Source organism: Metopolophium dirhodum, chromosome 3, assembly GCF_019925205.1.
Source record: "Metopolophium dirhodum isolate CAU chromosome 3, ASM1992520v1, whole genome shotgun sequence".
NCBI lineage: Eukaryota > Metazoa > Arthropoda > Insecta > Hemiptera > Aphididae > Metopolophium > Metopolophium dirhodum.
In genome coordinates, this window is record NC_083562.1 from 2,492,746 (window position 1) to 2,518,219 (window position 25,474).

At 28.0% G+C, this 25,474-nt stretch overlaps 2 protein-coding genes across 8 annotated transcripts; one reads left to right on the plus strand and one right to left on the minus strand.

Moving 5' to 3' along the window:
- Window positions 1-243: 243 nt before the first annotated feature.
- LOC132940208 (transmembrane ascorbate-dependent reductase CYB561) lies at window positions 244-6,744 on the minus strand. Of its 4 annotated transcripts, XM_061007680.1 has the most exons (7): window positions 6,690-6,708; window positions 6,463-6,564; window positions 4,329-4,462; window positions 4,111-4,252; window positions 1,309-1,517; window positions 1,049-1,203; window positions 244-984 (listed from the first exon to the last, which is right to left on the minus strand). In XM_061007680.1, the coding sequence occupies exons 2-7, from the start codon at window positions 6,473-6,475 to the stop codon at window positions 819-821; spliced, it is 819 nt and encodes a 272-aa protein (XP_060863663.1). In that variant the 5' UTR covers window positions 6,476-6,564; window positions 6,690-6,708; the 3' UTR covers window positions 244-818. The 4 variants fall into 4 exon arrangements, with proteins under 4 accessions (XP_060863663.1, XP_060863662.1, XP_060863661.1 ...); XM_061007679.1 differs by having other exon boundaries at window positions 6,463-6,744; XM_061007678.1 differs by lacking the exons at window positions 6,463-6,564; window positions 6,690-6,708 and adding an exon at window positions 5,568-5,988.
- LOC132940207 (glutathione synthetase-like) lies at window positions 6,012-25,152 on the plus strand. 4 transcript variants are annotated; one of them, XM_061007674.1, is made up of 13 exons: window positions 6,012-6,243; window positions 11,815-11,950; window positions 12,012-12,195; window positions 12,255-12,330; window positions 13,035-13,171; window positions 21,670-21,712; window positions 22,572-22,645; window positions 22,811-22,975; window positions 23,056-23,209; window positions 23,423-23,530; window positions 23,592-23,705; window positions 23,773-23,942; window positions 24,873-25,152. In XM_061007674.1, the coding sequence occupies exons 2-13, from the start codon at window positions 11,848-11,850 to the stop codon at window positions 25,000-25,002; spliced, it is 1,458 nt and encodes a 485-aa protein (XP_060863657.1). In that variant the 5' UTR covers window positions 6,012-6,243; window positions 11,815-11,847; the 3' UTR covers window positions 25,003-25,152. The 4 variants fall into 4 exon arrangements, with proteins under 4 accessions (XP_060863657.1, XP_060863660.1, XP_060863658.1 ...); XM_061007677.1 differs by lacking the exon at window positions 13,035-13,171 and adding an exon at window positions 21,007-21,137; XM_061007675.1 differs by lacking the exon at window positions 6,012-6,243 and adding an exon at window positions 9,937-10,208.
- The last annotated feature ends 322 nt before the right edge of the window (window positions 25,153-25,474 follow it).

The following is a 25,474-nucleotide window of genomic DNA, read 5'->3' on the forward strand; positions in this document are numbered from 1 at the left end:
TATAAGTTATAACCAACTACTTTTTAATACGTTGTGTCTTCCCAATAGGGATCAGGTCTTTTAAAATATAATCCTAAATGATACTGTAATACGATAGCTATAATTGTATTATTTTTATTTGCAATTGTTTTATTATTATAATTGATGCATCCTTTTTGTATTGGGTATAACCCATTTAAAAAATAATAAAATGGATATTCAATAAGTTTGTTGAGTAAGAAAGAAAAATTATAGTGATAATAATTTAAAAAACAATTGGCAACGATATAATTAATAGTTCAAATTATACAATGGAATTTCATAATTATCCACACTTATTTGTAAATAACAAAAATAACTTTCAGTAAATTCTTCAAGTATATTTTAATGAAAAAAAAAAATTGTTTTTGTAAGAAAACTCAGACCCGGCTCGGGGGGTAGGCGACATATGTCCACCCCTAGGATGGCACTTTAGTAAAAGGGCACATTTTTAAAACATTGATAATATTATTATTTTAGAAGCGGCAAAATTTGATTTTGCCTGGTGCCCTATTTTTGCTTGAGCCAGACCTGAGAAAACTTAGAATATTAAAAAATTATTATTTGTATAATAAAAAATAAAAATAAAAAATGCATCAGTAAATACGTAAGTGTTAAACAAATATTTGAAAAAAAAATTGTTTTAACATAAAATTTACAAAATATAATTAAAAAATATCAAAATTAGATTTACTTATTAATAGAGCATAAGCCATGGAAAAATAAAATATCCCCATATATTTGCAAATAAATTATGTTTTTACCAGTTACTAAATAAATAAATATTCTAAATATATCAGTTATTCCAAAGCTCCAGTTAGCAGCACACCGTCTTCAGGTTTAGGTTGTCTCTTAAATTCTGGTTTTGTTACCATGAACACTATTAATCCACCGTAAAAAACACATAGTAAGCCCAAAAAATTGCCAAACAATCCTTCTTTTGGATAAGTTTTATATTTGTCTTCCCTATTTAACAAAAGATTAATAATTAATAATATATCATTTACATATTTATCATTTGAATACATACAAAACAAAAAATAATTTTTCACTGAATCCAAGGACTGAAGTAGCAATTGCCAATATAAAATTGAAAACTCCAAAGAAAATGTGATAAGGCATTACAGCTTCCTTATATTGGGCAGCTATTCCAGGAAACAAGAAGGACACAAATCCACTTACAAACTAAAATATTAATATAAAATAAACAGATAATAAATAAACATATTTAAACATTTGAATATTAAGCAAATTTATAATAATATATAAAATGATTAAAATTTAACTAACCTGAGAGAGGAACATTGAAATGGTAACAACACCCAACCAACTGTGTAAACTATACAAATCTGGAATAGGAGGATTACTATACATATGAGAAGCAAAAGAAGCCCAACCAGCGAGTAATACAAGAACAATTATACAACCATGAATAATTGCATGATGATTTTTCAAATCTCGTTTTTTTAAACTGCGGAATGTTCTATAATGAAGAATAGCTAAAAAAAAAAATGTGTAAATAAATAATTTATTTTAAATTATTCACATATATACAGACAACTGACAAAAAGATCTGTTTAATTTTTATTTTAGAATTTATAGGTACTAAACCAAAAAATAAAGGAATAATTAATATTTATCGATGTTATGACTTTTGTTAATAGATTCATATGATAGACCAAGGGTGGCTAAACAGTCGATCACGGACAATTTCAAACTCGATCATGTTAGAATTTTGAATGACAACCACAATATACATCATACATTGTTCATTTTTAACGGTAAAATTGTTTTCAAAGATTTCTGATTAATTAAAATTGAATTGTTAATAATTAGTTGATTTTATATGTGTTTAAAGTTTGGATGAACAAATTAATTTGTGAAATTTGGTAAAAGAACCATTCTATATTATTAGTATAAAAAAAAAAAAATGAAAAATTTTAATTTAATTTTTATTACAATAAATATTTCAAGAACAATGTTTAATAAATTATATTATTTATTTTGCATCATATTATATGGATGTATTTGGGAAAAGACAATAAATAATAATAATACCTTATTGGCTTATTCTTAACAAATGATAACAAGTAATTATTTATAATAATATGTTTATGTATAATTAATTATATTTACTAACTATAATTTTATATTATTTATAAGTGGGCATAATACCCAATATCCATATGTGTTGTCTCTATTTCATAACCACACAAAAGCAAACTTGCATTGAGTAAAATAATGTTGCGTTATTAGCTAATAAGGCGGTTAAGAGGCAAATGTATGCAATTTCTTATTTGTTTGCTTTATTATTGTTGCACAGCAATACAGTGGCGCTACCAGATTTTTTTTCAAGGTAAGACTTAAGAACATTTTAACAAAAGAAAAAATCTATTTAATGTAGCCCATTATAGGTATGGCTTAAGGGGGAGGAGGACCCCCTGGTTTTGGCGCTGCAACAGTCAATAAGCTGGCAAAAAATAAATATACTTCTAGTAATCCTATTTTAATTTTGAAAAATAAATTTAATTCAATAGCATTTTCTTTTTTTTGTAGCAAATAGAATTTTAACATTTTGGATAGTTTAGTTAGTATAGTTCCAAAATTAATTTAATTTCTCACAATAAACATGCACTTTAAAGTGTCAACAAAACAAAAAAATTAAAAAGTTTTTCCTACAAAACAGAGCTAAAGAACACAAATTATTTTTTAAATCGTAGTATTAGAAATATGTTTATTTTTTGTCTGATAATTTGTTTGAACACATGAGAAATCCAACTCTAAAACACCCTTAATATTATTAGAGTGGATTAACTTATTGAAAAACTAAAAGGTAAGAGCATTATCTGCATTTGGACACTATTTTAGTTTTTAGACGAACGTCAATATAGGGTGTACAAAAGGATAAAAGGTAAAACCTATACTTACTCATAGCTAATCTAAAAATTGAAATATTGTAAAAAAAAACCAATGCACAGATAAAGTTCTTACCTTTAAGTTCTATAAATGTCGATTCACTCTAATATTAAAGCCATAAAATAAATTGATGCTTCTGAACACTAATTTTCTATGTTATATGTTTGTAAGAGATACACATGTATTTTTATGTATTTGTACAGACATTTGGGTAGGTGTAATGTCTTCTTAAGAGGATGTTTGACCTACATGTGTTGTCACTATCTTGCACATTACGTGGCAAATATTAAATTAAGAAGAATTGGTTTTACTCTGTTATTTGTAATATTAGAGTGAATTAACCAATTATCAAACTTATAGGTAAAAATATTATCTAGGGTACCGGGATACATTTTTGTTTATATTTTAATTTTGTAGCAGGTTCTGAAAATTTTAAAAGGTACAAAAAAAATAACCAATTTGAAAATTCTCACTATTTGCTTTAAAATTAATATATAAACAAAAATGTATCAAGATACCCCAGATAATATTTTTATTTCTTACTTTTAAGTTTGATAATATATTCATTCTATGGATTCTTATAATATTAAAAACAACAGAGTAAAATGAATTCTTAACATAAAATTGTCGTTATGCATTAGTAAGACATAGACAACACATGTGAGTGAAACATCATTATATTAAGAATAAAGTTCATTGTAGAAAACTATTACAGCATTTAGTTTGTTTTTACTAACTAAAACTAACTAACATTTTACAGAAATAACAGATATTGTTTAACTAATATTTTCAATTGTATCACTGTTATAATTTTTATTTTGTAATTTATAATTTTTGACACGGCCCTTAGAACCAAGTAACCCTGCTTGACAGTAGTACCTACTATAGTTTTTTGAAAAATTAAATACACTAAGTGACGTTCTTACAATGGTCAGTTAAGTGTTCGGTAACTTATACCAGCAGTTAGTCTAATATTTAACTGACTGTCAGATTACCGATAGAATTCTGTTGGTAATAAAATCTTACTGTTAACATTCACTTAATGGAGACTGATCACTTCACTGGGGTTGGTAAGAACTGACTGCCGATTATATATTATACCAGCCGCGAGTTATCGTTAACATACACTTAACCGGGAAAATAAGTTTTTCTTATTTTAAGTTAATTAAAACTTACAATTTGCAAATAAATAAATAAAACCAATTGTCATAAACAGTGGGTGCCAGTTGAATATGATTTTGGCTTCAGTAAATCCAAATCCTCCTCGGAAATTGATAATCCAATAAAATACAGAAAATATAAGTAGTAATCCAACTATCTAAAACAAAAATATAATAATAGTAAAAACAAAAGGTTTAATTATTAATAAATGTTTTTTTTTTTAAAGTAACTACCTGACTTATTGTATACAACGACGAGTATGCACCAATATGGCTGACATTTTGTGACTGAGTGTTACGATTTTGTTCCGTCATATTATTTAATGTTATCGCTTCCTCAATTCTATTGTTCTCCAACTCTGGTGTAACTGAAATAATAGTAACACCTTTTTTATTTATATAAATGTAAAACATTTATCAATATGACAATATTCGATGTGTACATTTTCATGTCTTAAAAATATACAGATAGTAATCAGCACAAAATAATTTAAAAAGTAAAGACCGATTCATTTTTAAAACGACATACCTAGATAGTTCTTAAAAAACCGAGAAAAACGGACGCCCGACAGAAATATTTAGAGCAAATGCCAATGGAATTTAGCAACAGGCAACATAAGTCCGTTGCCAAGGAGACATTGCCAAATGCCAATAAAGATCGAACGCCGAGCGGCGCTATGGACAAAAATTATGTTATGATAAGAATATAAGATATTATCCGTGTATACAGGACGATCCATTCGACGGCAATCGGCAAACATTTCTTGACGTTTTAATCAAATTTGTGTTGATTTCGTAACTATTTTGTATTTTTGTGTATAAAATTACATACAGTTTCACAAGTCTAACAATGTTTGATCCCGCCCCGTAGGTACCTAGCTATGTATATAGCTACGTCCTAATACGAAGTTGAAATGTTAACTTTTGATTTTTGAAAGCCGAAAGCCGAGAGAGGGGTACCTAATAAACAATAATCATAATATAAAGATTACTGTACACTATAGATTAAAGAAGAAACTGTATCATTGTTAAAGAGTAATAAAGATTAAAGACAATAAAGTGATAATTATGTGTACAAACAACAAATAGAAATTCGAGTCTTCGAGGTACAATTCAATGTTTTTGATTTAAAATACATATTCCATAGTATTATATTTTGTTAATTGTTTACATGTTTAGAGCACGTTTATTGTACGCCCGTGGTTTAGAATATTCGCCGATTAACGTTTAAAATAATCACTCTGTAGATACCATTAATATCTTAACAATATCTTGTAATATATTTTATATTAGTACCACTGCTATAATAATAATAGATATAAAAATATAGATAAATCATAATAACGGGATCCAGCCATAAGGAACTCGGGGAATAAACTATATATAACCATTATTCAACAAATTTATATTTATTTACTAATATTATTATCATTATCATTATGTGACAATTGTCAAGTACGCTAATATACTTACTTTTTAATCGTTTCCTAGTCATTTTTTTTTTTACGGTTTTTATACTTGAATACTGATATAATTTTGTTTTGGTTTTTTTAGAAAAATCTTTATTAACCTAAAAACGTACGGTGCCGATAAGTTTTTGCGATAAAATATACCGGAATGCCAAAGCGAACTTGTTTGAACTACGAGTAGTGCTTAATTTGTTTACATTTCCTAATACATTTACGTACCTACACGTAATTAATGGTTTATCAGTTTCAATGAAATCTATACATTATAACTATGCATTTCAAACGGTGATAGTATTATATGGTTATTATAGGTACGTGTTTACGTAGGTACTTATTTCATATTATACGCCTGTGGACTGTGATTGTAGGACGTTTTGTGTACCTATAACACGGCACACGTATCAAAGTAACAGAGTAGGCACTACAGTTACTCTTAAGTCGTAGTTCGTTTTAATTTTTAAGCTTTGAACGACAATCGAAAAACGTACCGAATCATTTCAACAACAATTTATTATTATTTATCCGATAAATAAATAAGATACGAGAGGTTTAACTTTCGAAACGCGACTGGCGAGTGATGACTGACGGCGGACGCGACGCGTAAACAAAATTACATTAGATAGAGAATACTGAATATTACAGTGAATAGCGGCCACTTGACGTCTTGACCAATCCAAATTGTAAGCGATAACTATAGTCATATACAAAATAAATATTATAATATACTGCCGGAAACGATATTACATAATATTGTTCGATAATGATTTGACTTTGCTACACAAATATTTAACTATTATAACACTCGGCGGGGACATAGTTTGGTACCTAATACAATATAGTTAGATTATGTTGTTTGCAAATTATTATTAATATTTATTGTACAAATATAATATTCATACCTGTCGTACCCATGTTGAATAATAGTACTTAAATGCCTTGAAATAGATAAATTCAATATTATAATAACCGCGAATTGATCAACTGTTGCATTCTGTTCTTTTCTATACCGTCAATCGTGATTTGTGTGTTGTGTCCAAACACGATTTCATACAGATAAAAAAAAATATAATTATTATTACTAACCACAACTATTATTTGCTAACTTCAAATACTAAATCGGAGATACCTATTATAGTAAGTCTATAATACTGATTAGTGAAATCTGAGGCTCTGAGCAGTGACTATAGTGAGTGATAAATAATGTTTCTATTGAACATCGATCAGTTAGGTTAGACCAGGGGTGGCCAACCCATGTACACCATAATATATAGGGACAAGTTTTGAGCATTTTGAGAAACGTCTGTAACAACAGCTAACGAGTGTAATTATGTAGTGGTAGGTAAAGGTAAAGAATGTTGATAATTTTGTAATTAAATTTCATTCAAACAGGTTGTCTTGAGTACCGATTTATTATAATAATATAATATTCAACAGTAGGGACCGTTGTATGAATTGTATAGTTAAAAAACTAAAACGCGTTTTCTATTTGGACTTTTCACTCCAACCGGCACGCAGGCGGCCAGACCATAGAAGAGATTAAGTCGTGGATACAAAGAAGGGAGGGGCACGGGACTATGGGAGCAATGGCATCACTCAAATCCTCCCCCCCCAAAAAAAAAATAAAAAACTTAAGTTTAATATACTTACATTCATGTCAACAACGATTTCAATTACATACGTAAAGTCGGCCAACCTATATTGGCGTGTCGACTTAAAATTGTAATCAATATTTTGCGAGTAAACTAGGTTAAACTAGGAATTTGGTAGTTGGCGTTTTCGAGTCAAAGTCAACAGACAATATGTATGGCAAGCCCAACGCCCTGACTTAACTTAGTTAACTTAACACAAGTTGTCCTAAAATTTAGAAATTGATACAATCGTCGGAGTAATTTTTTGCTATAATATGCGAGTATTAAAAAAAAATGCTGGTTATTATTATAGATATTCTCAATTTGTAAGTCTTAACACACAAACCGGAGGTATGCCGTTCCCTCAAATCATATATAGTTTCTTCTGATTATACCTTTGTTGTAATTATATCATTCTATTGATATTAATTATGAGTGATAATCAATTATAACCTAACCTAACCTTTTTTTTTTTATAATGCTGGTATTAATAGACTGATAATAGGTCAATTCACTCTAATATAAAAAATAACAGCACCCTATTGAAACTAGTGAACGGCAATTTGCTATGTCGTACACGCTTGTAAGACGGAGAAATTAAACGCATGGGTAGCGTCCTCTTAAGATAGTATCTTAAATCGTAGGCGTTGGGTATACCTGGCAAATGGAGTATCATAATATGAAACGTAACATTTCATATTATTTATCAGTACATCTAATATAAATTTTAAATTATAATACCATCTCCTACTATAGTTGCATACTTGTATCACCACAGTACCAAACCATAAATATATAATTCAAATTTCACGGTGTCATCATATTATAATATAGATGAATAATAAATTTCGTCTTCTGTGGTGTCATTTTTCTGCACTCGTCTAGAATAATAGGTTAGCCTCAGATTAAGTTATCAACATTCGACATACAAATACCTACACATTATTATTTACATTCAATATCTATTATGCAAACTGAGGTGGCAAAGTTATTTGTAGTAAAAATTACTCGGTCATATTATTGACTTACCAAATTTTCTATTGCAAAAACAACATTTTTTACTATCTGTAATCTGCATTAATGTGCATTACTTGTATATCAAAATTATTTCCAGATGACCTGATTTCTGTTGTTTTACTTTCGGTACTTACCTAAACATATCATTCGGACGAAATATAGTTCTGATGTATTATTTTTGGGATTAATTACGGCTCGGACAAAATATTTTTCTCATGATAATATATTGTTAAAATATGGTTCTGATGAAATATTTTCGGATATATTTCGCACCATCTGGCACCTATTTTGGCCAATCCACTGAACATTAGAGAATGTCCACGGCACCATCATATTATTATGAAAATTGCGTAATCTTCTGCACTGGTAATACTAATTAGTAATTGTTATCATTAAAACCGGTGGCACCACGACCAAGGATTTGATAGTTGCGTGAAGGTCTATTATAGTTGTAGCGGTATTCGGAAAAAAAAGTCCCGGAGAAAAATTATCGTTAATTAGATAAATTTTATTTTATTAATATACTAATATGTGTTTTTGGTGTACCGCACCAACTCTAATACAAATAACAGTAAATACATGAAATGTTCAATGAATGTTTATATTGGCATTTAGCATTTTCTATACACGACAAAATATTTCAAGTTGTTTTGAGCAGTTTACGGACATTTTCAATTTCCAATATTTTTAGTTTTTTTTCCTATAAATGTCAATAAAATATTATTCGTTGCCCGTTGGGTTAAAAAGCTTGAAAAATTAATACAAAGCTCCTAATATACTGTTATAATAACCGTTAAAAAATATTAAAAATACCTAGTCACAATTTTTTTTAAAAGCATTAAAGTTCAAATTTTGACAAAATACGTTAAAATCTAGAAAATGTGCAAATTATTTTGAGTTAGAAAATCCTAAACATTTTTGAAAAGTTTCGAGTACCCACGAATAGTATTTTTAAATTAGGTACCTACAACACAAAACTAAAATCGATATTCTCCATTTAAATATCTAATTTAGACCAAATTAAAACTTAAACTAACTATTAAAAAAAACTATTTATATATTTTTTTGAATTTTTGGTCACAGAATTAACTACGTACGTGGAACCTCGTATTAAATTTTGTTAAATGTAAAAATAAATTATAAATAATATCAATAATTAGGGCATAATCATTGAATATTTGAATGTTTAGTGTTTGTTGGTAAGGCGCTTTTTTTCCTGGGATTTTAATTCGGAGCTTTTTTTTCCTTAATTAAGTTGTAACACAGAGTAGAATAGTAGATAAATAGTAGATAAATCTATTATAATTTATAGACGATATAGAAAACTCAACTCTAGTTAACACTATCAAAAAAAAGTTACCCAACTTCTTTCGGTAACGCCGAGTTGTTATACTCCGGGTTAACTCTTTGACCCCGAAAAAAATATAGGTAGGTTGTTTTAACTCCACTGATAATAATGCTTATCTACGAAGATAACAAAATCAACTCTACTCTACAACTCTACTCTAACTCTAACTTACTCTAACTAAACGTACTCTACTCCTCTTAACTATTCATATTCGAACACCCCTGTGGTTGTAGCCTGCAGGAAAAACGACGTCAGATGTTCAATGTTCTTATCAAAATGGAGTATTGGACAAAAAAAAAATGAAAAATCTGTTCACTGCTATCACTTCCGCCTACCAGCGGAACCTGTGATATACACATGCTATCAAATATACTTTAGATTTGATTGACTATCAAAGGGCATCAGGAAAATATCAGGCATATTATTATGCCATAATATTATGTGATCATATTTAAATATATTATTTTGTTTTATTGCAATCAGCAAGATGTTCTGCCGGAAGCTCTAGCAATCATCGGCTGCAGCTGCTAGCTTTTGCACAGATTACAGAATAACTTATTCTGTGGTTTTTGTATAATTTTATATTTGATAAGAACATATTTTGACGCCGCTTTAATAAGGATCGTAACATTCGTAACGCAACTATACATAGGTACTATATTATACTATAATATAATAATTTTATATTTATGATTTATCACAGAAGACAAAAGAGATGATTTCATCAAATTTACATTTTAGAAGAAAATACTAGAGTATAGGCACCTATCTATATGTATATATATATAGCATTTGATTTTAAAATTTTTGGTAATTTAATATTTGTGATACATTCATGATAAATATCAATAGAATGATAGAATTACAACCAAAGTATAACTATAAGCAGAGGACACTATATAAGACTTAAGGGAACGGCATACCTCCAGTTTGTGTGTTAAGACTTACAAATTGAGAATATCTATAGTGATTGCTCGTTTAAGATAATTTTTGATTTAATGCGATATATAAACGTGAGTGAGTTGGTGCATACAGAATATTATATTATAACTTATAGATCTAGACTGCTTACACTATTAAAATCCTTGAACGAGGCCCATTTGTATTATTTAGCCTGACTCGCTTTCTTCATAAACTAAAGATAACACATAAGTAGGTAGGTAAGATTAGAAAATGTAATACAAATAATTACCTAACTAGTAAGATTCATGCTAATACGCTATGTATCATAGATATATAAAAATTAAACAGTCATACAGTTTTTTTCAAGTTTAAATAGATTTAAGTTAATTTTGTGTTGTTATTTATTAGTCACCACAAAAAAATTCTTATTTAATGTATAATATAAACTAAATTATGATAAGCGATGTTATTGTGTATTTTTTGGTAACTTAAGTGTGAAAAAAATCAGAATTTTGTTTGCTGGGCTTCTTTTCTTTATTCATTTTTGATTGTTGGTTTTTATACATAACTATGTTACAGTAGGTAAGTCTTTACCAATTTTAACATAAATTATTGAATATCGACAGTTAATAAAAACAATAATATAAAAATATAATACAATAAATATTATAATAATGAAGAGAAAACTTTTAAAGCTCATTTAGTTAAGTTTTTAAACTTGTTGGAAGTATAAAATCAAGGATGGTTTTTGTTAAGAAGATATTTTTGTAAGAAAGAGGATTAATGAAGGAAAATTTGAGATATTGAGAGGAAAAAGGGTAATTTAAAAAGTAACTATCATGTGAAATAGAGGGATAATTAATGAGTAGACATTGAAGGTCATAATATGTGTCCCCTACACTGTTTGGTAGGGTACAGTATGGACTGTTACTGAACCCCAATTCCTAGGAATTTGACTATGACAGCGGGACTGATCTTTAGAGATATAAATCACAGCTGAGGAGGGATGATTGTGGATATTACTTTAGACCTAAAGGCAAAAAGTTCTGGAATTTGGAGCATCTAATTTCAATTTTAAATTCATTAATATTTATAAAAATGTCTTATTTACATTAAATATACTTAAACATTTACCTACGATGAAATATGTACAAAAATTGATCTACTAGTTTCTTGTACAATTTATAACTATATAAAATATCTCAATATAGTTGTCTTTTTAAATTATTAGTTTAAATATGTTGTCTGGCTAAATGTAAAATATACACTTTATTTTGTAATAATATTTTATACATATTATTTTATTTTACCGTTCATTATTATATTAATAATTTCACACAACTTGTATTATTTAGATTCAAAACTAGCACACTTCAATACATCATAAAATGGCAGAAAATTTAAATCCATGTATATCACTTCCAATTAGTTTGAGTAAAAATGATTTTCAAGATCTCATACAGAAGGTTAAAGATTGGACCATCATGCACGGTTATTATAATTTTTACAAATTTGTACAAACATGTTAATTAATTTATATGCATTGTTTTAGGAGGTGGTATGAGGTCGAAAACACAATTTTCCAATGATTCCTTAACTGTGGTACCGTTTACACTATTACCATCGGTTTTTCCACGATCTGAATTCCAAAAAGCAGTTGCAATACAACCAGCGCTGAATGAGCTTACACATCGAGTATCTAATGATCATGAATTTTTATACTCTTGTTTAGAAAAGTATTAACATTTTTAATCGGTCATTATACAGTTTGAAGAAAATTCATTTTTATTTTTAGAACAATAGAAGTTGATGAATTTACGCGTAATTTATTTAAATTATATGAAACTATGCGGAATGAAGGTTTCACGCAGGTAAGTTTCTGATTTTTATAAAGCATGTCTCACATTTTTCACTTTTTATTAAACAGATGTACCTATAATTTTACACATATTTTTACATTCAACAAGCATTTTGAATTGTATGCAAGACAATGTCCAAATCTAATAAGATTGTTCCATAAACATGCACTTGGGTGGGGCAGGATCACGTGCACATTACATGTCTACGTGCAGCTACTGCTAGAAGTTTTATACTTTTGTCAATATCGTAGATAATGACACATTTTATGAATGGAAAGACTTCCTCCCCAGGGTGAAGGGGGTTCACAAATGGTAAGACATCTCTTGCAAATAATTACTGAAAACCCCTATGGAGGACTGATCTAGGATTTTATTAAAACATTTTAATAAATAAGTTTTAAATTATAATGATATATTAAATAACAGCCTAATAATCTAGATGTTACATTATTCATATGTAAATACATTTTACTATACGCTTTTGACACTAATAGCTTCAGTTAAAGGTCTTATAAAAAGATTACTAATACAGTAATATAAATAATAATAATAATAATATGAAAAAAACCATTATTCAAGTAGCGATAATAATCACATCATTATAAAAAGCTAAAATTCATTATAATTATTAGCTCTTCTTATGGAAATGATAAAAATTATTACATTTCATCTCATTGGGGATATACATATATGCTTATCACGTATGATTTTTCAAGCGCTTGAGCCTGGGAATATTGCGCTCAGACTTCATGCAGGAAAAGGAATCAAGCGATGATCGCATCAAACAAGTTGAAATGAACACAATTGCTAGCGGATTTGGTTGGCTTGGTGTCATTTCCGGGGACATTCACAGGTCAGGATTAAACACACCTAACTTTCTATATATCTGGACCCAAATCTTTTTTTGTTGTGTATATATATCAGACCTTTGTCTTTATCGAGTATCAGATACTGATTAGTTTGTGTTCCTTCTAATTTAAATAGTTTTTTATGTGTTCTGACAATATAACGATAAACATAAATTATTTAAAATATGTATTCATCGTACTAAATCAATTATTATACAATCAGCTATATCTGTATATATTTTTATAATATTATAATGGGGTGTAACCTGTTTGTGTATATTTTTACAATTTCACTTGTAAATTGATAGAATATTTGCGCACAATTATCGAAAAACTAACAACCCATTTGCGTACATTCTTACAGTCTGTTTGCATCAACTTTTTTCTTTATTAACTTCTCTAATTATTATATTTTATGTAAAAACTAATGAGTAAAAAAATACCTTTTGGTATGATTATAGATTTCAGCATTATATTAATTATTAAAATTTAGGTAAAATAAAAATGTATAAAAAACATATATCAATGTATAGTATATAATATGTTATAAATACTTTTAATAATTAAAAATTTAGAAGTTAATCTTATCTACTTTAAAAGCTCTTATATTGAGTGAAGTCCATTGGTATTAAATTCTATTTTTTACAAATTTAGATTTGTTGTTGCTTTAAAACAAATTTATTAGTGATCGGTTGAACTGTTCAAATCTTGAAAACAACCCGAACCCTTGATGTTTATTTCGGTTCAAAATTCCAACTAGGTATGAAAAAATGTCAAACCTCATTATCAACCATCTTTTACTGTTTGAAAATCGAATTTCAAAAATTTGCCGAACCAGAGTTTCTGGTCCCAAAAGTCTGAAAACCAAATATTTGTACTATTTTTCAAAAGTTATTTTAAAAATGTATAGTGACTATTTACTATTTAGAAATGATTAGACTATTAGAGTTCGCATACATTAATTGCTATTTTTGTTTTTATCATATTTATTGTAACGGGAAAAATCTATTTTGGATAAACCCAATATTCAGATACTGCGGCTGTGTTGTTGATAAAAACATGTTTACACTTTACATTCTATGTTTCTAATTTCTAAAATACAAGAATTAAAAATATGATTATTGTAATTATGAGTTATGCAACCGTTTAATTTACACATGATAAAAAATGTTGAGTTCGACTTACAATGATTCTAGGTTCGGTTCGGGTTTGCTATAATAATTTAAGTTTGGTTCAATTTTAAAAATCAATGTTTGACCCATTCCTAAAATGTATGAAATATTTTATTTTTCGTGGAATTGTAGCCAGGAATTTTTGAAAGCAGTAGAGAGATCCAGTTCACAATAATAACTTTGTTTTAAATTTTGTGAAGTATTGTTTACTTTATAAGTCATAACTAGAGTTCCAATTTGTACGCATTTGGATATTTATTCTGATTGATCGTATGATATGTTTCATGACATAACCATTTAAATTATGAAATTTTTATGGTGTTTTTTTGATTGTTGTGCATAATTGATATTTGCTCATTTTTAGATTCTGAGCGGAGCGAGGATCTAATGGTTTTACAATGGTGTTTAAATTTAAATTTTTCTTTTTATCCGGTTTACAAAATTTTTACCAGAAGAAGTGCTTCGATTTCAACATATAGTATCTTATTTTTTAGCAAATTGGATCAAAATGGTACTTTATAGAGGTCATTTTTCGATTTTCACAATAGTTATTTAATGCCATGGGAAAAACCACCGACAAATTACAAAAAATCGGATTTTAATTTCTAATAGTTTGTTTATCACCATAGAAACGAATAAAAAAAAAAAAATAACGATTTTAGTTATTTTGCTATAGTTTATAATATTAATTCTCCTTACAGGCTATAATAAAATATAATAACAATATAGAATATCCAGACTGACAAATCGTCTCCGCTCAGAGTCGTTTTTCGTATTCAATGATATCATATCATTGAATTCAAATTTAATACAATCCATTGTTAAGTGACCCACTTGTAACCTACTGCACAGCAGAGCGACATCCGCTTCCTCGCTTTATTTTATTTTAAGGGCTTAATTTACGATTTTAGTTGTATATTTCATGTTTTAGTGCATGTTTTGGTGTTTGTTTTTAGACTTTTGAAATAATTACTATTTTAATACAGCAAAAAAAAAAATAAGTATTATATTTTAAAAGTTTGATTAATATTGAAATTAATTACTTGGTAGGTAAACCCATAAGTAAACCTGTTTTTCTAAAAATATATTTTTCTTATTGATTAAACAAACAACTTAAAAAACACGAATATTTTATAGAAAATTATTTTTGGTAGTGTTCCATAATTTTAAATTTACTATTTTAATTCAAAAAAATATATGTGTTATGATAATTTTTTAATACATATTTTATTTTTGTTGCATATTTGAACATTTTAGTGCATATATTTATGCATATTTAAGATTTTTTTTATTGCATGAATCTGCTCTCTGGGGACAGAGTGGCCAAGCGAACTAAGGCGTCGGCTGTGACGCAGTCGACCCGAGTTCAATTCCTAGGCCATGGGCAGCATTTTTCTTCGGACAAGTCACGGTGTCCGGAGAACAAGTGTCGCCATCCCCCACCCGGGCATGGCAGATACCTACGGGTGCCCAATCAAAAATTCTGCCAAACTAAACACATACGTGTTCCTCCCCCTACCGACTTAATAACCTACAGTAAAAAACCAAAAAAACCTAATGGCCTCAGCTGCCAGGCTCAAGATCAATAAAAAAAAAAAAAATCTGCTCTCTAGTCATAACTTACAGATTACATGCACAAATGTAATAGCAATATTATAAGCTAAATATTTAGTAGGTAATATTTGAATTTAGAGTTGTAAAAATAATGTCTTATTAAATTATTAAGTACTTATTTACTCAATTATTAATTATTAAAACATATATAACAATACACTGATCAGTGGCGGATCCAGGGCTTAGTTTTTTTTTGGGCATGGTAGGGGGCAAAAGTACAAAAAGTTCCGAAATTTGCTATACAGTGATTGAGGGGGAGGCAAATGCCCCCTTTGCCCTCCCCTTGGATCCGCCACTGACACTGATGTTTGTTAATGTATTAGTGTAATGATATATTAATCAATTTAAAGGTAAGAATATTATCTTAGGCCAAATGTCCTTATGTTTTATTATTATAATTTTAAAGCAAGTTGTGAGTATTTTAAAATTGTAAACTTCTTTTAAAGTATAATATATATTTATAATTTGTTTATTTGACTAAATTTTAGTATCATGATAAAAATATTTTAATGAAGGTAGGTAGATCTGGACTGTAGACTCTCCCCAATCCTATCCTTGGGTATGTCTCTAGTATACTAAACCAATAAACCATACAATATTCTTAATGATTATTGTTTTTACTTATATTGTTGTATACCTAGGTATATTATCTTATTTAAAAAAAATTGATTTAGTAATTTGTACTATAAAAGTTGTTCACAAACAAGTTGTAAGATTATGCGCAAACTTGTTATGACCCTTTTTTAAATTTGTGCGCAAATGGGTCATGTATTGGTCATGTATGTATGCAAACAGGATGCACCCCAACAAAGTCTTATTTTATTGTATTTTATAATCTTAAATCTGCAAACGCATCATTTTACTCATATGCCTGGCTTTATATTACTGTTTAGCTTCTATATAGCTTAATCTAATAATTTGTACCTGCAATGAATTTAATAAAATTAAATCTTGATTCTTACTATTTTGTATTTTTTAAATTTTTAACTGACTGTTAATATCTTATACTCTTATATTAGGTATTTACTTTTTTTTTATATATACATTTGATTTGCTATATTACAATTACTATTAGTGTGAAATGTCATTCAAATTTCTAAGTTTTCTATAAGAACAAATGATTTTTATTTTTTATTATAGATTTAAGTATTAAACTATTTTAAGAACACTGCAAATTTCATCTTTTCTGTAAATATTAAAGTCCTAAAAGGTATATTTTTAGTAGACGGTATAGGTAGTATATATATAAATTTTACCATTGATTGTTGCCGAACGTACTAAACATTAACAAACCTTTGTCGTTGAGTGAAGGATGTGCGGGATTGGAAGAATTTTGGTCAGGACACAGTAGCGGTCTCTCGTGGGCCGGAGTATAGTGTAATAACTTGATAATAGTTAAAATGTGCTATTATTTAATAATTTATTATTACAAGAGTTGGCTGTTTATAATGTATATTTCATAATTTATTTATTGTTTTTGTTGCAGAGGAGCATGTGGATAAAACTGCTTAAACTAAAACATAAGGGCTGTATTTATAGTTGATGCTTAAGAATAAGTATTGATTAAACTATACTTATGACTCAAATGAGATTCATAAATGAGACTTTAGCTTAAGATAAGAAAAAGTATTACTTAAATTAAGGTTGGTAGATACCTAACTTAAGCATAATTTTTAGTTATTATCGGATTTTTATTTTTTAAATCATCAAAATTATCTTAAGCAATACTTATTCTTAAACATCGACTATGAATAACTAACAGCATTTAGTGTTAGTAATTACTATTATAGAATATTGTACTATTGCATTAATTTTCTCTAGAATTTTTTTTGCAACTTTTCAATTTATTTCAATCACAACACTGTCAACATTACAATTTTACAATAATAACATATACCTATATTATTATAGGTCCTATAATAATACAAATAAATAAATAATAGCACTTTATAGTTTATATATTATATAATATAATTAAATAATAGTAATTTGGAATAGAAATCAATTCCAACTAGGCTATACTTTATTGTATGCAATTTACTTAAAATGGCAGTCCTTAAAAATGTTATATATATAAATAGTTTATACATTATCATAAACCACTCATTATTTCAAAAAGTATTAATGTTTACAAAAAACAAATGTACATGGTTTCTAGTCAAAAAAAACATTTTTAAAAAATAAACCTATATATTTTTAAAAATTTTTATCTTTATCATTAATAAGTTTTTCACTTGTTTGAGAGACAGCTTACAGTTTTAATTTCATATACCAAGGCAGAACATTTTTCTAAGTATTTCGATATATAACCGCGTTCCATTCCACTCCACTCATCGATACTTTAATACTTGTAACTCATAAACTATTTCATTCTAAATTTGATTTTTATGTATCGAAATATTCAGATAAATATTCGGCTTTTGAAGATATGAAAACTGTATGTTATCATTCAAAAAAGTAAAAACTTAAAAATTCTAATTTCTAATAATAAAAAATATTTATATTTTAAATACTGTTTAAAAAAAAAAATTTACTCACATAGTCACGTACGCTAATAACCATTGCCGTTGAAACGGTTTGTTCAATAAAAAAATATTTAAAAATATAATTTTTTATAAGACACTGTTTAGTAGTAACTTGAAACAATATAAAAAATGTTTTTATCAAAAACATTAATATTTTTTGAAATAATTTTAAATTAATAAACTAATAATATAATAGATGAAATAATCAACTTGTACATATGGTATTAATATCAACATTTTCTGTCTTAGCAAAGACTCTTACTAACAATTTTTATGTACATATTAACGATTGATATTTATTATAATTAACCACTACAAATATTGAAATATAATAAAAAAATTCTGTATTTGAAAGTGTATTATAATCAGCTGTATTAATTGTGAATATTTAAAAACAATGAAAAAAAAAAAATCTGAATAGTAGGTGTTGCATGTGGCTTCGTCATTGAATATATCACTAAAATATATATATTAAATTTGGATTCAATTAATGACATGATAACTCATTATATAAGAAAAACGAACTTGAAGGGAAGAAAATCTGTCAGCATATATTTTTAAAGAATGATGTTCTATATATATTTATATCGCTATTAGTAATTACTTATTTTATTAGTAATACAGAAGATTGAACTAACTTACCAAAACAAATCGCACATATTACCTATATAATTATAATAATTATGTTATTTAATATAAATTACTTACTGTTATTAACTTTTACGTCAATGCCGACATTCTGTAGAATGGTGTGAATAGGTTCAATGTTCATGGTATAATAAGCTTAAAATTAATCTCAAAATGTTGAAAGTTTGACTGTGTATAATAACAACAATAATATATGTTGTGGTAAAAATTTTCAAATATCTAGAATACTATTTTTTGAATTGCAACATAATACTCACATTGATGCGTTGCCTGTTCAACTGAGGAGGACACTCACACAAGAAAACAAGATGTCGGTTTTTATTTAATCAATAATTATACACATAAAATAACTTAAATTTTTAATTGCTTAAAATATTTTATACATGAAACGCATACTTAATTTCTATTAAGTAAGAATTTTACTACTTTCATTATCAATGGTTTATTTTTATCTACTAAGTACTACCTCACTATTTTTTACTATTGGCGTAGTATTAACTATAATATTATTAACATCTATATAATAATATACAAACCTTATTTTCTATGCCTATTATTAATATTCCTATAATCTCTGTAGTATCAACATTAATGGTGTAAATATAAAAATTCAGTGTTGATGCAAAAAAACCAAAAGTGCCCTATTATAAAAAATACTAAATATTTTGGAAGATTTGTTTGGTATTTTAAACAGACTAAAAGGCCCCAGTTCATTAGAGCCCCAATGCGTCATTGTTCAATATATTACAAACCTTGTTTTCTGCTGTATTGTTAGTAGAAGAAATTAAAATGGATTTGCAGAGAAGTAACAAATGTTGATACCATTATGGATACCAACTATCATATTATAAGTTAAACATATGATTAAAATCAGAATTACCTATAGTTTACAGACTTTAATAATGATATGTTATTTTCCTTACTTTGGTCAAGTACTCAAGTGTCATTTAACATTGCATAACTTGCATCTACATTCTTAATTGAACTTACGTTTTGTAAGTTTATGATTGCTCCTGACACCTTTATAACAGCTGATCTTCGCTTGAACTGAAAGTTTCTTCGGTTTTTTCTATGCTTCCTATGGTTGGTCTTTTAATTGTATTTACTGTTTCCTCTTCCATTCACAACCTATATAATAAGTCTTTACATACTTGGTGGTAATTTCACACTTTCTGGTAATGATTTAAAAATATTTCACTGTTGGATCTTTGAAAATTTGATCTAATCGGTTTAAGACCCGTAGTAATCTTATCTTTAAGTATTGGTACGACATAATAATTGTTTTTTTTATTTTACATATTCTCAGATTTTGTTCATTGATCACTTCAACGTCTCGCCAATATTGGTTAACTTTCAAATTCCTATCGATCATGATTAAAGAGTAATTTAAAAAATGTATTATTGTAGTGTACACTATTTTGCTGCAACATTAAAAGTTGTGGTGACTAAATGTTGTCACTTCTTACCTGTAGTTAGGTACCATCAGTTCTGCTAGTATCATATTTGTATTTTTGGTGTTTATATTATAAAAATTCCGTTCTTTTCCAAAACTGAAATGTTGTATATAATTATATTATATACATTTATAATAGAATTATTTATCGATATCGATACTGTTTTTCTTTTTCATCCTTTCTCTAATCTAATACCATTGTCTATCATTTACATACACTCGTACATAGTTTTTACATACTTATGCATAGTTATAGTTACTTCTTTAAAACCTTTAAAGGGATCTTTAAAAAAAAAAAAATGCTTGTTGGATGGATGTTGGTAAAAAACATAAAACATAATTTGTGTGAATCTTTGCTCGGGGTTTAGACGACTCTTCTGTAGAAAGATACACGTTGTGTATTTGTGTTGATGTGTGGTGCTTTACAGTCGCGGTGTCTGGGATTATTGAGATCCGACTACTTGTTGGACGTTTGCAATTCCACATCCGTGAAACAAGTGGAAATGAACACGATCGCTTCGAGCTTTGCCGGTTTGACATCTTCAGCCCCAACTCACAGGTACATAACAATCACCAGCAACTGCAGCTGCAAAAAATATCGTTGGTTCTATACTCTATACTGATGTAAAACGGCCCTGTAACAATATAATAAATTATATAGAATATTATTCTGCATCCAACCAGCCTTATGTATATTATATGTTTTCATTCCTTTATGTTATAAGTGTAGATAATAATTTTAATTAATAAAATACTATGTGTACTTATAATTTAGCGCCTTTACACCTATTTATAATAATATTATTATTATATGTAAGTACGCACCTCTATTTGAGATAGATAACTACCCAAATAATATATTATATTATATATTATCGCCGCTTAGATACTTTTTTCTTTTTTTCTTCTAACCCTCAAAATTGGAAACTTGATCGAAGACAGAGGTCTAATGTAGTTATGTTGGATCGATAAATTATCTATATCGCGAAGAACAATATCGTATTTAATACATAATATATACCCAAAATACCACCTCGCACATTACACGATTATACCGTCGACAATGTGAAAATCATTTTTTTCTTTTTCAGATTTGTATTTCAACAGTTGGGTTTGTTGGACAAACTGAGTGTGGTAAGTTTTATTTTATAATACTTTTTCAGATGCAGGGGTGGATCCAGGAATTCTCCTAGGGGGGAGAGGACACACTTTTTGTGGATAAAATATTGGTCTTAATTCTGTCAAATTTTCCATTTAAGTTGAAATTTTATTTGTGTAAAATGAAAAGTATTTTTCCAAATATGTTGAACTGTTAAGGTTTAATTTATTTACAGAAATATAATAACTAATAACAATATAGGTAAGCATGTATATACAAATAATGTATCAAGATAACTATGTATGCTGAAATAAATACTTTACTTAAGTAATAATTAGTTTAAGGATTAATATACTTTATACTACTATAATACTAAATACTACTTACTTACTTTAAATTAAAAAAAAATTTGTTACCAATTTATCATTTTTCATAAGTTAATCTTTACTACATTTCTACTTTTTAAGAAGTTGCTTAATGTTTTGTACTAACTTACAATTAAATAAATAAAATTAATGAAAGTTTAAAATAACAATATTTAAGATTTGTATATAGATACCAACTACTAGTTATTAAACTATTTCAATGTATAGATATTTAATTTCATGGAATTTATAAACATTTAAATGACCACATGCCATGCATACTTCTCCCACGGGCCGCTGGCAATTTGAGATTTTATAAAAATAGCGTCTTATGCTCTCACACAATTATATTATGGGAAAATTTTTTTTTAATCAGATTCAAAGAGGTGCGAGCCTCCTACGCCTGTCCCTGGAGCCGCTACTGTGCAGATATATTTAATTCTGTTCGTCTTCTTCGGAATACACTAATACCTTTGCACTGCGTCACTCCTATCTGTTACTCGTTTTTTAATCTATTTTTGATTTTTAGTTACCTGAGAATAATGCATTACAAGGTCTGAGTTCAGCGATCATTAAAGCTTGGGAATTGTTCAATGAAAAAGAGTATGTAAATTGTTATATATAATTTTATTTATCTAAAAGTTAAAATATATTTTGGTCCCAAACTGAAACCGGTTAGAATTTTTTTATACCTATACACTATTTGGGCAAGGCAGGTGGAATATGACAATAATAATATAGTTATTATACGGTTTTAAATTGTTTTAGTTCAGTTATCTTGGTGATTATTGAAAATCAATCAATGAATATCTGCGACCAACGTTTTCACCAATTCGAAATCGCTCGTCAAAGACCAGAAGTCAAAGTCATTGTCAAGACGCTGACACAGATGTCCAATGAAGCAAAGTTATCAGATTCCAAAGGCCTATTAGTGTAAATAGATAAAAAATAATACATGCCCATAACTATGTCCACTGGTTAACATAATAATATAATATAAATTTAATTTTTAGACAAGGGAAAAAGGTTGCTGTTGTGTACTATAGGGCCGGTTATTCGCCTGATCATTATTTTGGCGAGGCTGAATGGTCTGCACGCTTAATGATTGAACGTTCGACAGCTATTAAATGTCCGAATATTCAATATCATTTGGCAGGAACTAAAAAAGTATGTTAATAAAGTGTGAATTCCGGGGTTTGAAACACGTTATTGTCGCCGGGTCTAGAATTATAAGATGATTTAAATTACAAACATGTGCAAATATGAAAGTTGGCTTTTATTCGTCGTGTGAATATAATATTAATAGAATTATAGCTCGAAACGCTACCATAAGTTGTAGCATATATTATGATGTCGCTACTTATGTCATTTTAATTTCAGGTACAACAAGCTTTGGCGACTCCAGGAACACTAGAACGTTTTGTTAAAGACCCCAAAAAAGCGGCAGAAATCCGAAAAGTGTTCACGGGATTGTACGCCCTAGACTTGGTGAGCGATGATTGCCGTCTGTACAGTTAAGTGGATGGATTAATTTATACCATATTTTTAGGACGAAAATGGTGACAAAGCTGTCAAAATGGCCTTAGATGCTCCGGATCGGTTTGTGTTGAAACCTCAAAGAGAAGGCGGAGGAAATAATTTGTACGGAGAGGACATAAGAAAAGTAATGTTTATGATTGATAAATACTTAAATTCTTGTGTTATTTTTATGTTTTGTGTATATTTTATAGAAACTTATGAGCTGCATGGAAAATAAAGAACGATCAGCTTGGATTCTGATGGACAAAATAAATCCGCCTGTCCAACAAAATTACTTAATTAGACCGAATCAGGATCTTGAGAAAAACTCTGCTTTATGCGAAGTTGTTTCTGAGATGGGCATCTTTGGTACCATATTATGGTGTGTACATTTTTATGTTATACATTATAATATTATATATAACTTACTTATAGTATAGAAAAAGGGGACATTAGCGATAAGCTAGTTTAAAATTGTTAGCAAAACAAATTATAACATAAACGTATTATCTACTAAATACACTTACACAGTATGTAGCCATGTAAGGAGTAACTACTAGGTACACACAATAAAACAAGTCATATGTTAATAACTACCATTCCTGTCAATTTAATTTTGAAATTAAAAGTGATGAACATTAAAAAGATACTAATATAGGTACTATAAATTAATCTTACAATTATTGTAAAGAAATAATGTTTGAATCTATCGTGTTTATTTAAAGTTAAAACGGACACTATTTAATTCGTTATGACCAGACCAAATAATAATAAAAACTATTAAACATTTTAAATAAGATTTCAGAAAAGAATACGATTTCAAAAGAACCTATATTAATTACACAAATATAAATTATTAGGCGTAACAAAATTAATTATATATTATTAATACAGTTAATACTAAAAAAAAAAAAAATTACCACTAAGAGAAATCTAATTATCGTGTTGAATAGTAATAAATAATATTAATTATACTAATTCCGTATCGTCATCGATTCAATATGAAATGTACCAATTATAAATAAATATGCCATAAGTCAAAACAAAACAATGTGTAAACAACAGTCAACAATATTATTTGTATAGTTGATTCACATAAATGTCATAAATCATAATACAATAATTTGGGATGTACTTGTTGTGATTGAGTTTTTGTTACTATATTTGCATAAAATAATGATATAAAAATGTACCATCATCACAAATCATTTTTTCGGGGAGAGCTAACATGCAATTGTTATAGCTCACATGCAATACTCTGATTCTAGTAGTACTTTTGCTGTTGTTATTTATTTGCTAACAAATGTTTCAGTAACGGTGATGAAATATTGATCAACGAACAAGTGGGACATATGATGCGCACTAAACTGACATCGTGCAATGAGGGCGGTGTGCACGCTGGTGACGGTGTGTTGGACAGCCCATTCCTCATTGATGACTAGTGACTATCCGAAAAAAATTAATAAATACAGCGTTGGGAACACATACAAAAATATTTTATTACTGTTACATATTTATTATTATATACATATTCTGTGCAAATGTTACCAATACATATTAATTTCTTTATGAAATAAAATAATATACACAAATTTAAATTTATTTATTTTGCCACAAACTAAATATATTATTTATACTTTATAGTGTGTGTTAAAATACACAATCGTATTCACCAAACCAAGGCACGGATATCAATATTTTACATTTATGGTTATTTAGAATAAAAAAGTGAAGTACATTTATAAAATTATTTTTATTATTATTATTTTAGATTTATTTTGTGTATGTCAACGCAATATTTTTTTTCTCTTTCCGACTCCCACGCAAAACATCGAAAATTTGCATTCAGCAGAACCAACCTTGTAGTTTGTACCATTAGCTTTAGTGTTAGAATTAACTGATCATCATCAGACT